Genomic DNA, 23,592 nt, shown 5'->3' with positions numbered 1-23,592 from the left:
TTCCACCGGCGTCTCCCTTGCCCGGGTAAATCAGTATGAAACTGATTCATCCCTGATCTATTTTATCAAGGCAGTGGTGCCACATCTCATTTCCAGTGGGGACAGAGCAGGAAGCCAGGGTCAGGGGACACCAAGGGACTGCAAACCCCACGTTCTCCATCCTCTGACACCAGCATCCCACCTGAACTGCCAAGAGGGTGATTTTTGCCCCGATGTGGCTGTTTACAATGCTTGGTGACTGACACTGGAGTGTGCGGGCCATGGTCCGGGCGGCTCGGCTCCTGCAGTCACTGCTCTGCCCTCAGCTCGCAGCCCCGTGGATTAAAATAGCAGGGAGAGCTATTAAGGGCACGGGGAAGGGGGAAGGGAGCTGAGACCTTCCTTTCACTTTAATAAATTAAGAAGAAGAAAAAGAAAAACAACCAAAAACCTGCCCTCAAACCACCACTGCTGCCAAAAATGAACAAACAAATAAATAAATCTTACAGAAGCTGGAAATAAAGATTTTACTATTTCTGAATGGTTTAATATAAAAAACCCCAACCAACCAACCAACCAACCAACCAGGGGGAGGGGACAGCTATCAATAGAGAGCACTGAAATTCCCCGCCTGTACAATATTTATGCTTACCATGAGCTAATTTATGAGTTCAAACCAGATGCTGCGGAGTGACATCATTTCACATGATGCCAACACTTCCCCTTTGAAAAAAGCCAAGGAAAGGATCTTGCTGTCCTGCCTTACCTGACAAGAACCAGGCCACAAACACCAAACATACAATTCCAATCTTTTTTTAGAGCCTGCCCACAATAAATGTGAACAAATGCTGCCAAAGGACAGAAATTCTCAAAATTCACTGCTGGCCTGGGCCAAGCATGTGTGGCAGCATCTCCCATCCCAGCATCCCACTGGAACGATGCTTCCAGCTCCATGGGTTGGGAAAAGACAAACTGCCCGCAGCAAAAAGGGCAGCAAACTGATTTTTTTTAATGCATTCCAAGGCCCTGGTTTCAGACCTATGTCTAATATTCATTATTGAATGGAATTCCCCAGGAGACAGCTTTATCCATGAGAACATTACTTTTGTGTGTCCCAGAACCCTAAGCAAGAGGGTCCATGGGCTCACACGAGGTGGGACAAGCATGGAATGGGAAACCATCAGCTGCATCCAAGGGGTGCAGATGGCAGTGGGAAGTTTACCCCGTCCATCACAGCAGGACCATGGGGGCACAGATGCTGCCCCAGGTCCAGAGCTGGGCGGATCTGCAGGTTTCAAAAGGGGATTCAGAATGCAACCACGGCACAGTTTACTGAAAGTCCACTGGGTGATGGTACCGGGTGTCAGCAGCTTCTGCCAGCCCAGGGATCAGCCCTGCATCTCTGCTGCACCACCTGCACCCTGGAGACTGATGCAGACAGCTCCACGACTCCACACTGTCACAGCGGGGCTGGAGCGCCGAGCAGCGAGGGGTTAAAGCAGGCGGCCCCGCTGGGAATAACCGGCACTAATGCGCCGTCCAAAACCATCATCCCCATTCTTTGGGCATCTGGTGACAGTGACGTGCAGAGCACTGCGAGAGCAGCGTGCTGGGCAGCCTGGGCCCCGGGCTGCGCTGGGCATCGCGCTGAGCCGACGTGACACGGGTGTCACAGGATCAGGGAGCAGGGGGAGCTGCTTCTGCTAAATCCTGCGAGATCGCCACAAAACAGCAAAGTGACCTTCGCGCTGAGTACAGCTGCCGCAGCAGCGGCGTGATTATGCAGATGTTTTGATTCCTAATTCAGAAATAATAAGCGGTTCACAGATTCCAAGTTTAAAAATATATTCATCATCTGGTTTCCGTAGCAGCACGTGTGCCATTGGCGCACCAGGAAAGTGCTGGCCTCGGCCACTCCTTCCTGCCGACCTTCAGGATGCTTGGGACACCTGGCTCTGAGCAGCCCCGGCTAGTGGGAGATGTCCCTGTCCGTGGCAGGGGGTTGGAGCTGGATGAGCTTTAAGGGCCCTGCCAAATCCCAATCCCAAACCATTCTGGGATTCTGTGACACAGGGAAAGCGTTCAGCATGATGCATCGGATGCTTTCCAGAGACAAGAGTCCTGGGATGGTCCAGGCAGCATCATCCTGCTGCTCCCCAGGGAAGGGGGAGCCTGTAGCTCCTGAAGCACCAAGGAAATGGCAGAAGTCCCCAGGGAGCCAAAAGCAGGGTGACAGGGGAATGCGGATATGCTATTGGGGTGCTGAAGCACAGAGAAACTTAAATGAGGGGGAGAAGTTTAGGATAGGGGGTTTTTGTTTTAATTTCCATTCTCTTTGATGACCAGACCACAGGGCTAAGGCTGGACATGCATCAGGAAGAGTGTGGTGCCAGAGCTGCCACAGGGATGAGCTGGGATGGGCCCAGGAGCTGCTTCCCTGCCCTGAGCTCCTCTTCAGGGAGCAGGAACATGTGCCCCCAGGTGCCACATGGAATCAATCCACAGCTTGGCTGCTCTGTTCCATGAGGGAGCTCATGTGCTTCCCACCCCTCACCTCCCTATGGAGATGCTGGTGCCCCCTCCCTGGTGCACCCCTGGTTCCTGCCCTGGCTCACCCGCCCGGGAACTGCAGCCAGGAATGGGCACAAACCACAGAGAAATGCTGCTGCTCCCATGAGCGGCCTAGATCCTGAGGAGTTTTATAAGGTAATCAAATATGCAAGAGATTCAACAAACTAATTTCAAGCACACACCTGGGGTCCTCTGATAATGTCGGTTGTGCCTATACAGCGCAAGGATTAAAATTTCATAGAGTCATGATTTCATCAGTCGCTAAACTACAAAGGATTAATTAACAGCCAGGGAAGAGCTCATGGCTTGGAAATACAGTCTTAAGGAAAATATCTATCTTGGCTCTCCAGATGTCAGCACACAGACGAATAAAGCTTTGATGAAAACACTTTCTTATTATTAGCAACTCCAAAACATTGTGTTTTTGTAGCTAGAATTAAGGATACCCAATTCCAACCTGCCACCTCCTGGATCTGTGCATGGTCACATGCCTTTCTGGAGGGCTGGATTGGGCTCCTGGGATACGACTGTCAGGCACACACTGGGGTTTTATGCCCATATTTTGGGGATGGGAAGAGACACATCTCTTGAAGAGGGGATGGTAGAACCCCAAGCATGCAGGAGCCCAGCCATGGGTCTTGCCTTTGCTCTGTGCACACTGCCTGCTCTGTGCTCACTGGCTTCCAGAGAGTCTCCCAACGTATTCCTCATGCTGGCTGGGCTTCAAAACTTTGGGAAGGAGAAGAGGCGATGGTCTCAGCCCTGGCAGTGTGAGTGGGGAGCAGCAGTGCATCCCCCCTTCCTCGAGAAGATGAATTAGGGAGCTGTCAGCGAGGGACAGGCGCCGCAGCTGTGTTGCTGTACAGGGGCAGTGGAAGTGTCTTTGATTAATGAAACTGTAATGCTGGGCTGTTACACAGTCCTTCTCCGCCAGGAGAGATGCCCTGGGAGAGGCTGGAAGTGCTGAGCTCCACATGGATTCCCCAGACACCTCTCCCAGCCCTGAACCGGTCTCCTCCCGTACTCCTCCAGCACCGCTCCCTTTGCCCAGGTCTGGGCTGCCTCCTGAGGGATTCCCAGGGAGGACAAAGAACTAATTATTTCCAATTACAAGTTGGGAAGTGAACATTATGCTCCTTGTCAAGGCAGCAAATTAATGTATCTGCACTGCACTGGGCTTTGGGGGAGCCCCAAGTGCCCAGGGAGAGGAGAGGACGTGGCAGGAAGGGGAGCACCTCAGCAGCTCAGGGACTGGGGCCACTGCTGCCCATCCAAATGCAAAATCCCCTTCGGAAAACATATTCTTGGAGAGACTATGGAAATGGGAAGTGTCAAAGGAGCAGTGAGCACTGCACGGTGCAGCACTCGGGACTGCATTGCATCCACCGTGTCCGAGCTGGCTGTGGTCCCAAAACCACACAGACATCTGTGAGCAGGGAGCTAGCGGCTGCTGGCTGGAACCACGCTGGAAACGCACTGGAACCATGCTGAATTGCACTGGAACCACACTGGAACCTGTCACCTCATGGCAGAGCAGCCTGGGCAGATGCTCCTTGGCCCTGCATGGCCCTGGCAACTTTCCCCTGCAGTTTTACCCTCCTGCACCGGTTCCAGTGCCACTGCACCAACAGGAAGACGCTGCCTCAGCTCTCCATAATTAGCTTTGCTCAGTGTACGACATGTTTTGCTGAAAAATAAATAAATACCTTCCTGGCGAGCCAAGCTCTGAGTGGGATGCCAGCACTGACAACACGTCCACTCCCCCTGGCCCCGGCCAAAAGAACGCGGCGTCCCGAAGCCGGGCGTTGCTGAACCATCCTGGCACTCTGGGACCTCCCCAAGGAGGCTTGCTCACGACTAATTCATTTATGAGCAGCCTCACCCCCCTCCCCAACATGCACAACAGGTTCCATGCAAATTCGGGAGCTTTTAAATTATACCGTTAATGAAAGCAAATAAAGGCAGTTAAAAGGCAATTTGCTCAATTGGTGTTAATATTTAAGCACAGCATGTGCAAAAACAAGATCACGGAATTTGGTTTTTCCATGAGAAAACTTTTGGTCTCGACTTTCCTGAGGAAAGGATGGATCACACCAGTGAATGCTGTGCCCGGATCAGGTCTGGAGCCCCCTGGGCATCAGCCAGCCAGTTTGTTTGTTAAGGAAATGTCCCGTGTGCCCCAGCAGCTCCACAATCTCCATGACACTGGCAATTCCTCCTCTGTCAAGGGGTGCGGCTACCACCCCCTTGCACACCGACATGCCCACAGCCCTAGTGCCTTCCTGTGAACCTCTCCTGAGGGCAAAAACACAGGGGAGCCCCAAGCACCCCCCATGCCTGTGGGACTTGAAACACTGGGGCATGGGCAGGCAGAGGAGTCACGGGTGTCGCTCCCAGCACTGCAGCCCCAGTGCATCCCCGGCTCAGCACGTCATTGTCACCACAGGTAAAACCCCAGCATGCTGGGAAGGTGGTGGCTGCTGTGCCATCACACAGCAAGGACAAACCAGCACACATCACGAGCTGTCCTGGGATACCTGAGGCACAGCATCCCTGCCAGGCATGCTCTGGTCATTGCTTCCCACACCCAGACTGTGATGTGGGTGCTGTAATGTAATAAATTCCTAAATAAAACTGGAAACAGTGGCCTGGCACCAAATCATCACAGGCAGAAGTGGCTGATGATGTCCCTCAGTGCAGCCCAACTCCTGGCAGTGCTCTGGCTCAGGGGTTGCGATGCTCTCGCATAAATTCGCTTTCAAAGCAGGAGCTGCCAGTGAATGAGACCTCGATTTCTAATGGTTGGAAATATTTTGTACACTCTGCTGCTCCCTCTGTACCCCTTTGTCAGGGCTGAGGGCTGACGGCTAAAGCGGGTACCAAAAGACCATCTGTAGCTCCTGTCTTTACAGAGAAGTTTAAATAGGGGGATGAATGAGCACAGGAATTAATGAATGATAAAGCTGTATGGTCCCAGTCAGCCTCCTACGCCGGGATGTGGCATTCAAACCCTCCCAGCCTTCTGCCACAAAGAGAGGTTTCTAAGCTACAAAAAAGGGGGGGGAAAGAGGTGGGGGGAGGTGGTGCATGCAAGTTTTTAACAACAAATGCAGTGACTTGTCTCCAGGTTCCCAGCCGATTTCCCTGCGCCAGGCTGGGGGAAAGGCACGTGGGAGGGAAAATCTGGGGCTTCCCCAGAGCCACCTGCAACTCCCCTGAGAGCGAGAAAAGTGAGAGGAGTCAGCTCTGGGGCTCATCCATGCACTGGGTGGGGGCTGCAGAGAGGGCACCCTGGGGTCTCACACCAGCAAGGATGGGCTGATTTTGGATAAGCTGCCTGGACTGACCATGCTACATCCACTTGGGCAGCCTTTGCAGCATCCCCCCTCCTTATCCATTCAGGACAACTTAGAGATGCCTGGTATAAACTAAGGAACCTGGAAAGGCTGAAGGATGTTTTGGGTGAGGGGTCAAAGTGAGGGTGTGCACAGAAGCACATCCATTAGAAACCAGCTCTACAAAAAAAAAAAAAAATCGGTAAAAAAGATAAACCCAAAGCTTAAGAAACACTGCTTGCCAGTGCCTGGGAAAAGATCTTCCAGCTCATGCTGACACCCAAGGAAAGACAAGGACATGGAATGAATCTCCGCCATTGCTTATGGAGGGCTCCTGACAGCCCAGGCACACTGACAAAGCAAACCCAGGATCAAACACCACACATCAGTTCAGATCCTGTTCAAGAATTGGGGTCTGCTGGGAGGGAATGTCTAGCCTCCAAAACAACCCAGAAGAGGCAGAGGGGGTGTGGAGCAGTCCTGGAACACTACTTGTGTTTTAAAAGCTGTCATGTGGAAAGCATTAGCGGTTTTGAAAATGCATTCTCAAGTTAATTAAATGGACAATCTTTTGTACATAAAAAGTGAAAGCACACAATCAAAAAGCTAGGGAAGAGGATGTGTCTGTTTGGTGCAGGGCGCTGCCTCTCCTTGCCCACTCTCCTGATGCAAGCATGCCAAGGGAGGCACTGTCCTGGTGTGCCAGCCCAGTGCCAGGGAGGCTGTTTGCTCTGCACTGAGGCATTCAGCATCCCCAAACCCCACTCCTGGGCACTGCACTGAGCCATCCTGTGAGGCCATTTTCCCATAGGAACCACACGTGCTCCATCCAGGGATTTCCTCTGTCCAGGGACGTCTTACAGGCTGATGGCAGTGCGAACACCCGTGGCACTTATCTCTGCTGCAGTAAAACACCGACCTTCAGTTTTAGGCAGGAGGTAATGTTCACCATCGATTGGATCACCATAAGCTGCTGATAATTACTATTATCTCTGAGTTAATCTTGTGAGAGGTCAACAGTTTTATAAAAAACTTGCAAGCTGTATCTTTTACCTTCCAACTTCATATCTGGGTCAAAAGGTCAATTACTGCAGCTTGCTGAGTTGGGATTTCAGGAAAAAAATGTCTGCTCCCACCCCAAAGTCCCAGTGGTGCATGGGGGACGTGAGCACCCACCCTCGCACAGGCAAAGCACCCGAACTCTTGGGCTGGGAAGTGCAGGGGAAGTTTTCTCAAGTCAGGGCTATCCCGCTTGGGAGCTGAGCTAGTTTTGGCTGCTCACAGACTTTGGGGCTGGGGCACATCCCGAGCACTGGGACACAGCCAACGAGCCCTGTGCGTCACCCGTGGCTCGTGGCACAGTGCTCTGAAGATGCCAAACCCAACCCACAGAGCGCCGTGTGTGGGCAGCTGCCTCCCTGCCCCGGGTGCACAAAATGACTGATTAAACTCCTGGGCTCCGCTCCCACACCTACCCATGGAGGTGGCAAATGGAAGAAGAGCAGAAACCTTTGGTGGGATGGGAGAAGCCCCAAAAAAGGATGAAGCTGTGACCCACACTCTGATCCTATCTGCCTCCTGGTGCTCTGCATCACCAAAGATCATCACTGCTGTTATTTTACTGCCCTGACAGGATGCTGCCAGGCAGCTCCGGGCAATATCTCACTTGGGGAGCAGAAGAATCCTTTGGTGCTCCTGCAGCCCCTCCCACGAGTGCAGCCAGGCCCGCGGAGCATTGCTCAACTGCTCGGCAGGCAGGTGTCATAAACAAGCAGGCACATGGCAAACATATCGATTTCCCAGAGCTTATCGCACAGCAACCAGCGCTCAGTTACCAGGCTACTTTAATATGTAATTTACTGCGAGAAGGGAGAGTGGGGCTGAGGGTGGCTGGAGTATTTACTGTGGGATGGACGGGGAGGTCGAAGGTGTGAGCAGGAGGGAAGTGTGGTGTCTCCTGCCTCCAGCCATCCTTAGCATTTTCTAACTATTAAAAAAAACCCAACCCCTTGCTGCCACGGTGGAGTGTTTACACAGATGCCATTAATCTTCTTCTGCAAGTGTTTACACTATGAAAATATAGTCTTAGCTGCCTGGGCTCTCCATCTCCTTCATTTAAATTCAGATGCTTAATTTCTGTCAAAACAGAGCCCACCAAAATTGCCTCCATCCACTTCTGGTGCTCAACTTGCCTCATCATCTGAGAACTGCCTGTCAGAGTGGAGAGGGACCCCAGGAGGGAGCCTGGAAAAGCAGGAGAGAGGTGGCATTTCAAAGGCTCCTCCTCTCCAGCCTAGACATGAAAGCCAAGACCAAAGCTCAGCCTGAGATAATGCTCCCACCCTGCATCCACCCACTGGCAGTCGGGATGCCTGCCCTCACCCAGCACCTTCACCTACCTGGGGAGGTGTTTTGAGAGCAAGCTGTCTCCCCAGCCCACCGGCAGGGTTTTGGTGGGGAAGGAACCATCCTGTCTCCCTCCTGGCCCTGTCCTGCATCCCAAGGTATTTTGCAGATGTGACCCTCAGGGGAATCCTGGGATCCATGGGAGGTTGGTGTTCTCAGGGCATGACATTTTAAAAATCCTTCTTGTACAGTGCCTCTCAGTAGAACTTTTGGAATTTACAAGATAAATACTGGTAATTTGATTCTTATCTTCTTCAAATCCAATTCTAAGGCAATTCTGTGTAAAGGACACTAATTATAGCCCAAGGGGAAAGAAAAGGTAACCCATCAGCGAGAACACACTGGAAACGTTTAAAGGGGGAACGGGGGGAACGTTTAAAGGGGTACAGGGCACCGAAAAGTTAAACAGATTTCAAATCTGCTCTTGCAAGAACAATAATATGTCGGGTGAAAATGATGCTAGCACCATTCCTGCTCCCCAGCTGGTCCTTCCCGTGGGCAGCTCAGTGCTGTGCTGGAAGCAGGGCAGCTGGGGCTGCATCCAGGTTGCTCTGCACATCCTTTTGGGACTGCCTGGCCACTCCAGAGCTGGGCTGGGATAGGCAGCAGTGCAGAGACAGCCTCATCTCTGTGCACAGTCAGGATGCTTTTCACCCTCATTTCCCTGGCATTATTTACTAAGGAAAAGGCAAAGTTTATACACGTAGGGGAATGTGACCAGCAACAGACATTGAAAATGACAAAACCATCACTCGATAGCACAAATATTATGGATTTTCCAACAAACACCAACTATACATGGAATATTCTGGCTGCAAAACACGTCTGGAGGCTGGGAGCCCCTGTATGATCCAGCCACCAAATGGTTCTCTGTTCACTGCTGAAGAGCACCCTGAAGAGGAGGAGGAGGAGGAGGATGGTGGGGACAGCGTATCGACCACAGAGCACAGCCCAAATGTTACAGCTCCTATAAAATAATAAAACCCCAATGTGGGGATGCAGAGCCAGGATGAGGCAGAAGATAATGCAGGAAGAATCAAAGGGATTTGGCAATCCAAATGGAGTCTTGTTTAATGAGCGCTGCCACAGGCTGTCGTTCCACAGGCATTAACATCCATCGTTACCATCCCTTCCAAGACAGCACAGCTATTCCCTTTAACACTTGCAGCTAACTCATGTCTGACCAGGGCAGCTTCCGTGTGAGAGGTGAGCAGAGGTAAATGAAAATACACTCGGAGCAGAAGGGCTGCCTCAGCAGCAGCCCTCGGTGCAACAGGTGACACGGTGGCACCTGGAGGAGATTGTCAGAGCCCACGGTAGATCAGCGCTCTGCTGAGGCAGCACTGGGCTCCCGGGGCATGCAGAGCAGCAGAGCCACGGCTCCCAGAGCACAGGGTCCCCAGAGCAGCAGGAATGCAGAGCGTGGCTCCGGCGCAGCACCGGAGCTGGTGACAATGGAAGGTCCCTTCCTCCACACACGGGTGGCTGGCGGGAGCTCGCCACCTCACTCACTTAGCAACAACGGTGCCAGCTGGGAGAGAGCTGCTCTCCACTCCAGCCAGAGCAGGATGTGGCACAGCTGCGGGAGGTGCCCGAGCCCTTGGTGCCCCACCATGTGGCAACAGCACTATAGGATAAGGCAAAAAGCATCCTGAGTGTCACCCTCAGGAGATGCCCATCTCTCTGACCCCTCACTCAGCCCCCACAGCACCGTGGGTCCCTTTCCTGCCATCCTCCCCCCATCTTCTGGGCAGGCAGAGCTGGATGGGTCTCTCTGCCAGTGCAAGGTCCAGTGTAAGCTCTCCTCCCAGCACTGCCTACATCCTCAGCACACAACCCACGAGAGGCCCCTGCTCCCACCAGCCACGTGCTGGCTGCCCATGGCCCCTGCTCCAGGGCAGCCTGCCACAGATCCCACCCTGCTAAATAATGCACTGGGCAGTGCTCACTGCTGCAAGTGAAGAATGATAAACGTTTCTGCCCTGCTTGAAGTTACATTTGGTTCAAGGCTGAGGGAAGAGCTGCCTCCAGCTAAAGGGTCAGAGAAGGCAGAAATCAATACAAGTGCTTGCCTCTGCATCCCGAGATCCCAGATCCATGGGCAGGGCTGGGCTGGGGGAATGCCACAGGCAGGTCTGGGGGCATCCCCTGGCAGCCTCAGTGCTGTCCCACTCCCAGGTACTGCTGACTCAGCACCCTGCAGGCTGGGAGCTGCCAGTGGCCCAGTTCCCACCGCAACACCCGTTTCCTACAACCCTGCCCTACACACCATCTTCCCCACAGCCCAGGAAATGCAAATCCCAAATTCCCCCAAAAAATCCCCAACCAAATGCTGCCCTTCAGCCAGGGTGGTGATGAACTGGAAGGCTGGGGGAAGCACAGCAAAGACAGGACAGCATTTCCCTATCCCTCACCCAAGGAGAAAACAGGAACCTGGGAAGCAAAACCAATCGCTTTCCACTTTTCTTCCACTGAGAAGGTTTTCATCCAAGTGAAAATGTTCCTAAGATGACCCCAGCTACAGGGAACCAGGTTTTCTGCCAGTTCCCACCAAGGAGACCCGTGTGCAAGAGGAGGCAAGGGCAGTGAGGGCAGAGCTGCCCAAAGAGCCTTCAGGAGTGACAAGCACCTCTGGTCACGCTCTAATTCGCAGGAGTGCCCTGTGCTCGGCCCTGGGATCTTTTCTACGAACAGGGGGAAGGAAGAAAGAGAGGAAATCACCTCGTTCCTGGTAAAAACAGCAGAAGGCCCTGGGGGGGGCGGGCAGACACAGAGGGTTTCGGTTCTGAGCACCAGGCCATTTCCATTTCGCAGAAAGGGGCCCGCAGTGCGGGCTGGTGGCACTGTGCTGTGACAGCCATGGCACAGAGGACCCGGCCGGTGCTGCGGCACACGTGGCACGGTGTGGCAGGGACCAGAGGTGTGGGTGCTGCACAACGCCGCTGCCTTGGCTCTCCCACGCGAAGGCGTGTGCGTGCGCTGCGCAGCCCGCCGTGACCGCAGCCCCTGCCCGGCTCAGATAAGATCCATCCCCAGGCTCGCACAGCCTGAGAGCCGTTGGCAGGGTCTCTGCACTGAGCGTCCCCCTTGTACATCCTCTCTGTGCACCCCCTCGTCAGGGAGCCCTTCTGTGCTACAGTTTGCACATCCTAGTCCAGACCTGTGATAACAGAATGGCTTAGAACGGGAGGGACCTTAAAGCTCATCCCATTTCAACCCTCCACCATGAGCAGGGACACCTTCCACTATCCTAGGTTGTTCCACGCCCCGTCCAGCCTGGCCTTGGACACTTCCAGGGATACAGGGGCAGCCACAGCTTCTCCAGGAACCTGTTACAGGACCTCCCCACCCCCACAGGTAAAGGTGACGCCTGAGTTCACAGCCATCTCTGTTCCTGCATGGCAGCAGAGCCCCAAAAAACCAGTGGAACAGCCAAAGACATGCAGTGAAATCTGGAAGACAATGAGCTGTCCCAAAAGCCTTGCGCTGCCACGCACATGCACTTTAAAGAAGGCCGGCTGGATTTTGGTTAAATTTTTAAAAAACACAGGCTGTGCTGTGGTGAAACTGGATTTCTTGGAGTCATAGCCTTCCTGGGTTTACTCTGTGAACGCCAAAATTAGTACAACCTGTCCCTAAATACCATAATGAAAAACACGTAGTAAGCGCTTTGCCTTTATTTATGTCAGTGGTGGTTTCAAGCAGGATGAATCATGCTTCCTCCTTAGCACTCCTTTCTAATATGATTTACTATAAATACTGCATGGAGATGAGAATGAGGGAAGGTGACCAAGGGCAAAGCATGTGGAGTCCAGCACCATCTCCAGACTCTGTGGCAAAAGCGTAAAAGCACTTTCAGTAGTTAGGAAGGAGTGGCAAACCACATGTGGGTTGTAACTAGTGCAGTACCTCGTGTGGAAATCATAGAATCACAGAATATCCTGAACCCAAAAGGATCATCAACGTCCAACTACTGGCGCTGCACAGGACAGCCCCAAAAATCCCACCATGTGCCTGAGTGCATTGCCCAAACACTCCTTGAACTCCGGCAGGGCTGGTGCTTGGGAATCACAAAGGGAAAGAGCATTGAGACCAACCACTCCCCCACTAGACCCACCACTAAAACACTTCCCCTAAGTTTCACTCTACGAGTCTTTAGAACGCCAGAGATGGAAATGGCCTGCTGCTTGGGGTTGCGGGTTTTTTGAGCTACTCTTTTTTTTTAAGCTCAGCTGACGCCTCCCTTCTTTACAGGTCACCAGGGTGAGAGCAAGCCCCTTCCTCGCCCCCACAAAGTGCAGATGGATGAAGGTGTATTTCCTCGAGCAGGGGGTGCACAGGTCCCCCGTGCATGGCAAGCGCCACGGCGCGGCCCGAGCCGGCGTCCCGAGCGCTGCCCACTCCCCACGGAGCACGGAGCAGAGCAGGGGTTATCAGCCCGGCTGATCCACGCCGATAACCAGCCCATCTCCCGCGCTGACACCGCCAACAAAGCAGGGTGTTTAACGCTGATTTATGGCGGCCCTAGCCAGGCTTTGCGCGCCTTGCAGCGCTCGTGCCTGCCTGGAGAAGCTTTTCCTCAATCGCACATTGCCGGCTTGTTTGCTAAACAACGCGCCAATAAAACAGCAACGAGACAACGAAGGCCGATGGAAACCCGAACCAGCACAGCAGGGCACGTATCCAACCATAATCTACTTAAAATCAGTTAAGAACTCTACAGCGAAAATGATCTGGGCGGGCCTGGCCCCTGGCCAGCACGTGAGCCTGGGCCACAAAGGCTCGCTCCCGCAAGCCCAATTTTAGGGCAATGCCCCCTCCTTCAAAAGTAGAGTGACCTCTTGCCAAAAAGAGGAATCGACCTCTTTTGTGAGTGACGTGGTCCAACAGCACTTGTACTCTCCCAAAGGTACCTGCTGCTCTGCTGTCGGCACAGAAGTAACCCAGAGCACTGCCAGTGTGAACCAGCGTGTTCTGAACTGAAACCAAGTGCTTCAGGCTTGCCTCAGCCTGGATAAAGATTATCCAGAACAGACACACAGGTGATGCTCCTGAACACCCCACAGCAGGTCTGAGCTACTGGGCTTGAGCCTGGGAACAGAAGTAGATGTCACGACTGCACTGGAATCTCATCAGCCAACGTAAAAAGGTGTCTGGCCACATGCAGACTCCCCTACCACGTCTGCATTTATTCCAAAGGACGCAAGAACCTCTCCCTGCTGCTCACATGATATCCTGTCTGAAATTCCCTTCATGCCACCCTCCCTGCTTCAGCTGGTACCAGTCACACCACCAAACTCTACCAGGGCCAGGGTGCATGCCAAGCTCCGTCCATGTCACCAGCTATAGAGCAAGATGCAGATCCCTTGCAGCAGAGGAGGGAGCGATGCCCTGCAAAGGACTGATCCCACCATAAAGTGCTGAGCCAGGCTGGGGAGAAGAACCCCTCACTGGCAGACTGACACAAGCCAGGACTGCCGGGTGAGGAGGAATGAATGGAATAGGCTAATTTACACAGGAAGTGAGCACTTACCAGACCCTTCATCCCAACACACAAAACCCTCTGCCATATCTGGAAGCAATTACACCCAGTTAACATGATCTGCCTGCCACTAAAATTAACTGCAAACAGAAATATTTTTCACTTTTGCAACAGGAGATGCCATGGCCCCGTGTTTGGCTGCCGGGAAATATTTAGTAATTACTCATTTAAAGCCTCTCTTGAAGCTGTCAAGGGGGGTAGGGGGGGGGAATAAAAGAAAAATCTTGCTAATTGCAGGCAAAAAGGAAAATGCAGATCATTTTACTCTATCCAAGGAAAACAGATTTACAGACTGGTGTAACTAAAGAGCCAACATCCCGCAGAAGCAGGGAAGGCTGCAGGAATGCTCTGCCACCAACAGCCCGGGCTGCTCTGCACCACTCCCATGCTCCACAGGGAAAGGGAGTAAGGGTGGACAGAGTCACCCCTGAGCCAGCACAGGCTCTCTGAGGGGCCCTCTGTACAGCTGTACAGGCATATAAACCAACACCACTGTGCGAGGTGTAACGGGGACCAGGGATGCTCTGAAAATCTCATTGAGCTGCTGCAGCAACAGCCAACTCTGGGAAAAAGCCACCCAAGTGTCCTCAGTGTGGCAGGTTTCATGCATTGGGGTCCCAGCCCTGCAGCCAACGAGGTCCTGGTCCCTGGGAACTGAGCAGTGCTGGGGAAGGGTTGCACACCAGGCAGAGAGCAGGCAATGACCCCATCACACCCCTGGATGTCCCTCTGCAAGGTGTCAGAAGCACCAGGCATCATAGCCAGGAGAAACCAGAGGGCACGGGGAAACAAACAAACAAACAAATACATAGAAATAGGTGTTTTCTGATGGGAACCTCAGAGCTTCGCTTTCAAATGCAGTGCATGCGTAACTAAACTGACGCAGAATGATGGATGGAATAATGTGGAAGCCAAAGGGGGCTTTTCTCCCTCCACATTTGATGCTGAGTATGGAAATGGTTAAGTCACCCACTGAATAAATCAAAAGTTCAAGGCTGCAACATACCACGCTGTATTCCCCCTCTGCCCATGACAAGAACCAGAGAGCCCCCGAAATCCCAAGCATCCTGCGCGGGGTCTTGGCCAGCGCTCACAGGTTACACGCTCGGGGTCAGCGCTGTGGACCTTAGCTGCAACATTCATTTCCTGAGCAGGGCACGTCCCCCTGCCCATAAAGCTAATAAGAGCTTCCTTGCCCGGCTGCCCTGCACTGCGGCCCGGAGCCGGGAACGCTGGTTTCCATTAGCCCCTTATGATGCCAGGTGCTGCTAATAAGGCCCATCAGCAAGAAACAAGAGCTGCCAGGTCATCCTCAAACTCTGGAAGTAATCATGGGCAAAGTTTGGGGGGCTGCTGCCCCAGCTTCTCCTTCCCTCCCCTGCTTGCTTTCTGTTTTTCATCCTTTTAAAAAAAGTTTAAATTGCAGCAGAATATAAATCGATGAATGCTTAAAATAAAATAAAAAACAACTACTGTATTCGGCCACTGAAATTAACACTAATAACATCTCACAAAGCACTTGGGATCCGATTTATCACGTTTATTGCTTTAATGGTACACTGCATCTGTTTCTCACTGTGACATGCTGAGCAGTGCCAACGTGCCTAATGGCATTAGCAGAACAACGCTCAGCTAATCCAGGTGGAGAGAGGGGAGGTGAGGCTCCCAGAGGATGAGCCAAAGGCTGGATCCCCATGGGAAGCTGCAGTCTTCCAAAGCAGGGGCATTTCAGACTGGTGGGACATCGATGCCTGGCCCTGAACACTGGTGCTGCTGGTAGCAGACAGGCAGATCTGCTGCTTTTCTGTCCTTCAATGGGAAAAGAGGGCACAAATCTGGAGTTTGGGGAACAGTGGCTGGCCAGCAGCCACTGGGGCAGAGTGAGCCTCCTTACCCCTGTCCTTAAATCCTCCACTGGCACACACACGTCTTTAGCTGACAGCTCAGCTATGGAACCTCAAAATTCAGAGCAGACTTGACAGCTGGCATGGAAGCTTTCCCCAAGATACATCCCCCCATATGACAATGAGGACAAGCACCTTCCACCCAAAATCCCCCCATGAGGAGCATTCACCCACCACTGGCCTCATGACACCATCACCATGAAAGCACTTTGGCTTTCCAGACCAGTATCTCCACCTCTTACTGCACACGTGCTGCCAGCAGCCACATCGCCGTGGCAGGTGAATTCCCAGGCAGCACTGCCTTGGGATCCTCGACTGTGCCATAAATGAAGTGTATGGCATCACATCCCCACTGGCAGCCTTCCCAGTTGCTATCACTTTACAAAAGACATGGTTTAGTTTTTTTAAAGTTTTAAGTATTCAACTTCCCGATGACAAATTATGCCAGGGTCGGTTGGCAGCTCGGCACAGCTCTTGCCTTGCAGCTTGGAGGTTTTCCTTCACAAAACAGCCCCCAAAAGGGCCACTGAACTATGGCTTTTTTTGTCTGCAATTAGAAGTGACGATCAATACTAACATTAGATTAAGTGTGAACTTTGCTGAACCCAGAAGGAAATCTTTTATAAAAAAATTTAAAGACTCGACGACTCAATCTACACTCAATTAGTTAAAATCATAAGCTTGGTAAGGGAGAAAAAAAATGGATCATGCAGCAGCTGGTGGGTTCAGGGACCTGAAACCCCGCTCAGAGGCAGCACCAAGGCTTGTGGCCAACTGGGCCCCCAAAGGTCACAGCTCAGTGCTCCTGGGTATGACACGGCACAGACAATGCTGCCACGAGGACAAGGAGCCATGTCACCACACTGGGCCAGGGCAGATGACTGTCCCTTGGGCACTGTCTGTCACCCAGGGCCAATGGCCCCCTGTGCTCACCGAGGCCAGGCCAAGCCTCTGCTCTCCTTTTTCCTGCACGTGCTTCCCATACTCATGAAGACAGGAACAACACTCAGAAGGCTCCAAGACTATAAACATATATGTTTACACTTCTATAGGCATGTGTGTGTGTAAACAAACAGCCCTGCCATATGCACGGGCTGCCTGTGCTCTGCAAACAGGCTCGGCACACACTGGCTCTCCGAGCTCCCCGCGGAACGAGCAGCGTTGGTGCCGGGCGGCTTCGGGCTCCGTCACCTGCTGGGACTCGGCACGTGGAAGCTGTCACACTGGCAGCCGAGCACCCCGAGGAACAGTGAGATACCCCTGCCCCCTGCCCCCAGCTCACCACAGCTGGGAACGGCTCTGATCGGGCATCTCCGCCTCGCATCAGGGTCGGAAAGCAAAACCACAGCAGCGAGCGCACGGCAAAAAGAGGTCAGCGAAAGCCAGTGAGTGACACCGTGGTGCCCCTGGCACATCCTGCCCCCCCTCCAGCCGGTTGGGGAGGCGGTGCCCAGACCCCAGGCCCCCTCACCAGGCAGTGGAGTGAAGAGGAGCCCACAGCCAGCATGGTGCAGCTGCCACCAGAGCTGCTCTGGCAGAGCTGCAGATCCCAACCCAGCGCAGATGCTGTTTAACAGCTCCATGAATACAAAGGATCCCACAAATCCTCCCCAAATGGTAATTCTCACAACATATTAGAAAGCAAACACTATAAAAAAGCCACATGAGACCCTGTCTACACACAAACCGCCTGGGATTTAGACTTTGGAGGCCGGGGAGTGAGTTCATTGGACTGTTATCCAACGCCTTTCAACATGGACGGTCTTACAGATCAGTTTAAACGCGGCTCAAAGGATTTGGCTAACCCTGCAAAGTTTACCAGCGCCAGTTAATCGGTCCGAAAGAAGAAAAGGCAAACAGAGTTTGGTGCTGGCTTCAGCAAGTGCCTTTAAGGCTCATCTGGCAGGGGCCAGCTCTGAGCTCCGCGCTCCAGGCAGACCCGAGCCCCGCGGAGCACGGCGTGTGCCCAGCCCCACGATAAGGATCATGAATAACTGAGAAATAAGCTACGGCTGCAGCTGCGCCTGTCGGAACAAGCCGAGCCGTGAAAGAGGGGCTGCCGTGCTGGACAGGAGCTGGGCCAGGCTCCCTCATCTCCCGAGCCCGAGGGGAAGGATCCGACCGCGCAGCTCTCCCTCCCTCCGGACAGATTCACGGCTGAGCCTCCGGACAGCCCCAGCATCGCCCTCCACTGCGGCCACAGGAATTGCTGCTCTGGGCTCGGAGGGCTGAAGGCAGAGCTTTGAGACCGTGGCAGAAAGGCACGTTAAAATTCTCCCTGAGCCCTCACTGCAGCTCTCCCGGTGACGTTCGGTCTGCATCACCGCACGGCCGAGGCGGCTTCGGGGACGCGACCAACGCCAGCCCCAGCTCTCCCACTTGCCAGAGGGAGAAACAAAGCCGAAAGCGGCCGTGCACCCGCACGGAGCCGAGGACCCTCTCGGGGTGAAGGCTGCTCCCCGCAGGGGCCGTGCGGCAGAGCGAGGGGCGCTGCTGCCGGCGCTCGCAGACCCGCGCACGGCTGAGCATCCCGGCTCGGCAGCTGCCGCCCTGCGCCCGGAGCGCTCCGGGGCTGAGCGTACCGGGAGCCGCCGCTCCGGCACCGGCAGCAGCCATCCCGCCCCGCCGGCGAGCACACCGAGAGCCCCGCTAGAGACGCGTGCCGGCACGGACACCGGCCCCGGAGCGCCTTGTGTGCGGCAGGGCTAATTAACCTGTTGATTCATTAAAAATCTGGCGGGGTGCGCAGCCACGGGAGGCAGGGAGAAACCACGGCACCGTGCCCGTGATGTCTTGCCTAGGCAGGACGCTGCTGTCCTGTGGCGGGGCTGCAGCCACACCGGGGGCCTGAGCAGCGCCCACCGAAGCACGTTCAGAGCCGGGGGATTTGCCTGGCGACGCCGATTTCGGTGCGGGGATTAACGTGACTCCCTTCCCCAGCCAAACCAGGGAACAAGCCCCGGTCCCTGAACCAGGACCAGGAGGCAGCAAACAGCGGAGCAGAGCTCACGTCTCAGTCAGCACCAACACCCCGCAGCAAGCGCCCAGGGTGTGGGGCTGGGATCCCCACCCCGAGCAGGGGAGCCCCGAAGCCGCATCTGCAGCCACTGGAGGTTCAGCCCTTCACCTTCCCCGCAGGAGCAGACCCCCGGCTCTGCGGCAGCCCGAGCCCTTCTGCGCTCGCCCTGGCTTCACCCAGCCTGACCCCCGCGCCACTTTGTGCCAAGTGTAAATGTTTCATAAACCGGGAAGCTGGGCAGCACAAACCCCCCACCAGGTTGGCAAAGTCACTACATGTTGCCACCACTGCCCGTGCTGGCGCACCCCGGCACTGGCACAAGGAGGGACCAGGTCTCAGCAGACGGGGGGGAGTGCTGCCTGTCCCCACTGCATCTCTTCACACACAGATCCCTAAACTCAAAGGGCAACAGCTGAGAGCTGCTTGGTTGATGCCAGGGAAACTGGTGGGGTTTATGCTCGTGGGGAACACCGACGGCTCCAGCTCATCTGGGCTGTCCCCAGCCAGCACTCACTGAAAGGAACCTTCTGACACAGTTGGCAGACCTGGGGGAGCTGCAACAGCCATCCCTCTGAGAACGCTACTCCACAAGCTGGTTCTGGGGTACGTGATGGAAACTTTGCACCAGGGCGTACGACACTCAGCCAGAAAGAGAAACCCTCTGGCGAGACCCCGGCTGCCCAGCGTAGCATGCCCCAGCATGGCCTCGGCACTCACCTGTGCTGCTCGAGGGTCTCGTTGTCCGGCAGCTCTGCCCCACACACGCTGCACTGCTCACCCAGGGCTTTGCTCTCTGTCTTCATGCCGGCTGCCAGCTCCCCCAGCTTGCTGAACAGCTCCCGCTGGATGAAGCCCTGGGGCAGCAGCCCGCCATAGGCGCTGAAGTCCATGGAGACAGCCAGGGCCGGCTGCACGTGCAGGGCAGACGCCGCAGTGGGCGGCACGCCGAGCACCGGCTCAGTCTTGTGGTTCGGCAGCAGTGAGTAGATGCCCAAGGGCTTCTCTCCCGGGGCAGCGGCTGATGGCTCCGGCCCCAGCGGCAGCCCCTGGCCAGGCTCAGGGGGCGGCTCGGCACCCTCCTCACGAGTGTAGTGCAGTTCACGGGCACTGGTGATGACACTGCTGCGGGTCGGGGTGCCAGGTCCTTCCTTGCCCTTCTCGTCAGGCTTTTCCCCACTGGAGGCACCGGGCTCGGCTGTCCGGGGGCTGTCGTGGCTGGAGGCCTCATCCACGTGCATTGCTTCAGTTTTGACTTCGGCGAGGCCAGAGGGGCGGCGGGTGGTGGCAGAGCGTGAGTCCTCGGGGGCGCTGGGTGGCAGGGAGCCCTGCAACAGTGACTGCCCGATGGTCATCAAGCTGTCCACCGCCGCCTTGGTGGGGCTCATGGAAGAGAGGGAGCAGTAGGATGCGGAGGCAGAGGGGCTCTGCTCCACCGTGGCTGCCAGCAGACTCTGGCTGGCCATGCCAGCATAGCCACCCTCCTCACCAGCAGGCTTGGAGATGAAGAGGCCCTTGATGTACCTCGACTTTTTCTCCTCCTCCTCCTCAGTGGTGGTGGCAGCACCTCCATCAGCCATGGTGACCTCAGTGTCATTGTCTTCGGAGGCCTGTATAGTCTCCAGGATCTTCAGGCACTGCTCTTCCAGGTACTCAATTTCCAGGATCTCGGCAGCATAGAGAAGGTCATCCAGGTCCTCGACCTTGGCTTGTAGGGTGGCAGTGTAGGCGTACTCCAGGATCTGCTGGAACGTCTTTGGCGAGAGGAAGTCCAGGGTGTAGTGCTGGCTGTTGCGGTGGAAGAGGATCTCGAACATCTTGCTGGTGCAGGCCAGCACGGTCCGGTGCGCGTGGAACTCCTGGCTGTCCACCATGATGACCACGTCGCACAGCGTCCCCGCCAGGCGCATCTGGTTGGCTTTGTGCAGCAGCCCGGTGGGGTGGCAGGGGTTCTGCAGCTGGATCAGCCCCATCTTAGTCAGATCCATGGCGCGCCCCAGGCTCACACATCAGGGTGTCTCGACGTCGCTCAAATCTGGGACCAGCTTTGTGTGCCGACTATCTGCGAAAACAAAAGGCGGAGAGGGAGAGTAGCAGAGTGGAGCTAGGGGAAAGGGGGAGTGGGGAGAGAAGAGACGGAAGAGAGTGGAAGGGGGGAAAAAAGAGAAAAAAGGAGGAGGAGAGAGAAAAGCCGAGGAGAGAAAGGAGAAGGGAGCAGGGAGTAGGAGTGGGGAGGAGAAGGGAGCGGGAGGAGAGGGAAGTTAGCCCGCAGCCCAGCAGCGACTCGCCCAAAAGTTTCCGCGCTGCTCAGCGGATCCGCGGCTGCCGGAGCCGCGGCCCCGCTACCGCCGGTCGGGGAAGGCAAGGGAGGGAAGGGAGAGGAAGGTGCGCATCCCCCGCGGCCGCCCGGCTCCGGCTCCGGCCGCCCCGTCCCGCCGGCAGCGGGGCCCCGTCAGGTGCGCGGCGAAGCGGCGGAGCCGCGGCCCCACGGCGGTGCCGGGGCGGGGGGGTCCCGGTGCCGCCCCCCCCCTCGCCCGCACTCACGGCGGCCGGCGGCTGCTCCGGCAGTTCGCACTGCCCGCTCTCATCGCCGCCGCCGCCGCTCGCCGCGCCGCGCAGCAAATCACGGCGGCGCCGGCCCACGGGCCGCCCCGCGCCCGCGTCAGGCCGCCCCCACCCACCCACCCACCGCCCCCCGCCCCTCGCCCGCGCCCCCCGCCCGCGCCCGCTGAGTGCGGGCGCCCCCGCCCGGCCCCGCCCGCGCAGCCCCGCACCTTGCGGGAGCGGAGCGGGAGCGGCGGCGGCTGGACAGCGCTGCCGACAACAAACATGGAGGAGCCGGAGGCGGCGGCGGGGAGCCCGGCACCCGGAAGCCCGGCGGTACCGGGGAGCGGCACCGGGCAGCGGCGCGGCTGCCCCCGGGCCCGCTGCGAGCGGGGCTGCGCCCCCCGCCCCGACGGGCTGCGCCACCGCCGCGCCAGACAAAGCCGCCCCCCGCGCCGCGCCTGGGCGGACCCCCGGCCCCGGGGGTGGAGACCGTAAAAACCAACCCCGGAGCCCAGTTTGGGGTCCGGTGGCGGATTCCGACCGGCAGCCGCGGTGCTCGTGACGTGCTGTGATACCGAGCACGTTGTCGCCCCGACGAAGCTGTTTTTTCTCCCCCCACTCCCCCCCCCCCCGCCCCCCCCCCCCCCCCCCGCGATAAAATACTGACGCCGTGACGGCTCCACTCGTGTGTAGGGATGTGGCGGGTGCCCGCGCCCCAGGACGGGCCATGGGGCTCTGCAGCAAGGGTCGGCTTCGGGAGGGGAGCGAAACGCACGGGGAGACGCCAGGCACACCGCGACACCGACGACAGCACCGGGCAGCGGCCGGAGCAGCGGGGAGCACTGCGTGCCCCGAGCTTGTGCCTCGGCTCCTTGGCGGTGACCAGGCTCAGCGCACCCAGAGACCTCTGTAAATCCTCGGGAAGGGGCAGGGTGGCAGCCCCACAGCTCTCCCTTCTTCCCTCCCTCCCTGCTGCACCCATGGCACTACACAGCCAGCGCAGGGCCCGGTGTCGTCAGCTAAAACAACAAACACGGACGGCATTAGTACAAAGATCCCCTTGGGGTAAAGCAGCGCAAATGTAATCTAAGGAGAACGTTATGGGGAAGTGTGTTTATAATTATAATGGGATTTAATGTACTTTGGGACCAGATGATAGCAGTCATTTAACGAGAACAGCCTAATAACGGAGGCCTCGCGATGCTCGGCGGCGCTGCGCGGGTTATTAGACGCGTGTGATAACTCCGCGCTCGCCGTACTATAGTTAAGGGTAAGGCATCAGCTTGCTCCTGTTTTTTCGGGGGTTATAACTCTGCCGCTGTAATTGGCAGAGAGCAGGGACGCACCTCACAGGCAGCCAGCGTGCCTGCAGGATGGGGTTTTTAATTGTCTCAAACTGCTTGAGTTCCTCCCTCTTCCAGACTTTAAAATCCAAACAGCTGAGAGGGGGAAATAGACACTGTGATTTCAGGTGTTTGTTTACCCTTCTCTAACTTTTAAAAGGCTTGATTTCAGGACTGAAATTTTACAGGCAGTTAGGGGTATTTTTTTTTGCGTAGCTCACATGAAATTAAGCTGCGTGAGTCCCATTAGCAATAATGGAAATCCCACGGCTAAATTCCCAGGCAGCGTCCTGAAAATTAACCCCCCAGTCCTTCCTGTCAACTGGTGCGTTGCACTTTTTGCTGCTCCTCTAATACACGTAGTAAAAGCTACTGAATTGTTCAAGACACTGACTTCCCCTGGCCCCCATGTGCCAAAGGAAGTGACCAGCTTGGTCCCCTGAGCAGGGACGCCCCACGTACCCCGGCAGTGGGGCTGCCCAGAACCTGCAGCCCACAGGTGAGGCCCACAGACATGCTTGGAAAGCTCCAGCTGTGGCCTTCAGGGTCATTTCCCCACGTCCCGGCGTGGGAGTCAATTCCTCGTCACTCCTCTCCAGTACCTTCCATTTCCCTCCCATCTCTCCCCATCAGTTTCCAATTTATTTACTTTTCTGATCTTAATCCCCACCTTGTAGTGTAACGTGTTTATTAGAAAGGCACCAGCAGCTAAATGAAGCCAAGCTGGGCTCCGTGTTAAGTAGCAGTCACGCCCAAGTGCCTCTCCATGTGCCATTACTCCCAGTGATTGAGGCAATTTCTTCCTCCGCCACGAGTTTCACTTGTAAATCTCTCAACCAGATACGGTGCAATGATGTGCTGCCTCGTGTGATTATTATTAACCTCCAGCATTAAATCCCTGAGTCGGTGGTTCCTCAGGAAGGGCTTTCTGTGTGAGGACCAGGTGAAG

At 55.7% G+C, this 23,592-nt stretch overlaps 1 protein-coding gene across 2 annotated transcripts in view; it reads right to left on the bottom strand.

Annotated features, from left to right (window-relative positions):
* Nucleotides 1-20,741, bottom strand: part of ZBTB16 (zinc finger and BTB domain containing 16) — a 50,879-nt gene extending 30,138 nt beyond the window's left edge. For both annotated transcript variants that reach the window (XM_062508751.1, XM_062508752.1), the window contains exon 1: nt 19,474-20,741. In XM_062508751.1, the coding sequence (XP_062364735.1) occupies nt 19,474-20,741 (1,268 nt within the window). The remainder of the gene's footprint in view (nt 1-19,473) is intronic.
* Between the last annotated feature and the right edge of the window lie 2,851 nt (nt 20,742-23,592).

This window comes from Cinclus cinclus, chromosome 25 (genome assembly GCF_963662255.1).
Source record: "Cinclus cinclus chromosome 25, bCinCin1.1, whole genome shotgun sequence".
NCBI classification, from domain to species: domain Eukaryota; kingdom Metazoa; phylum Chordata; class Aves; order Passeriformes; family Cinclidae; genus Cinclus; species Cinclus cinclus.
Note: the sequence above shows the minus strand (reverse complement) of the source record. Positions and strands in the feature narration are given on the sequence as shown.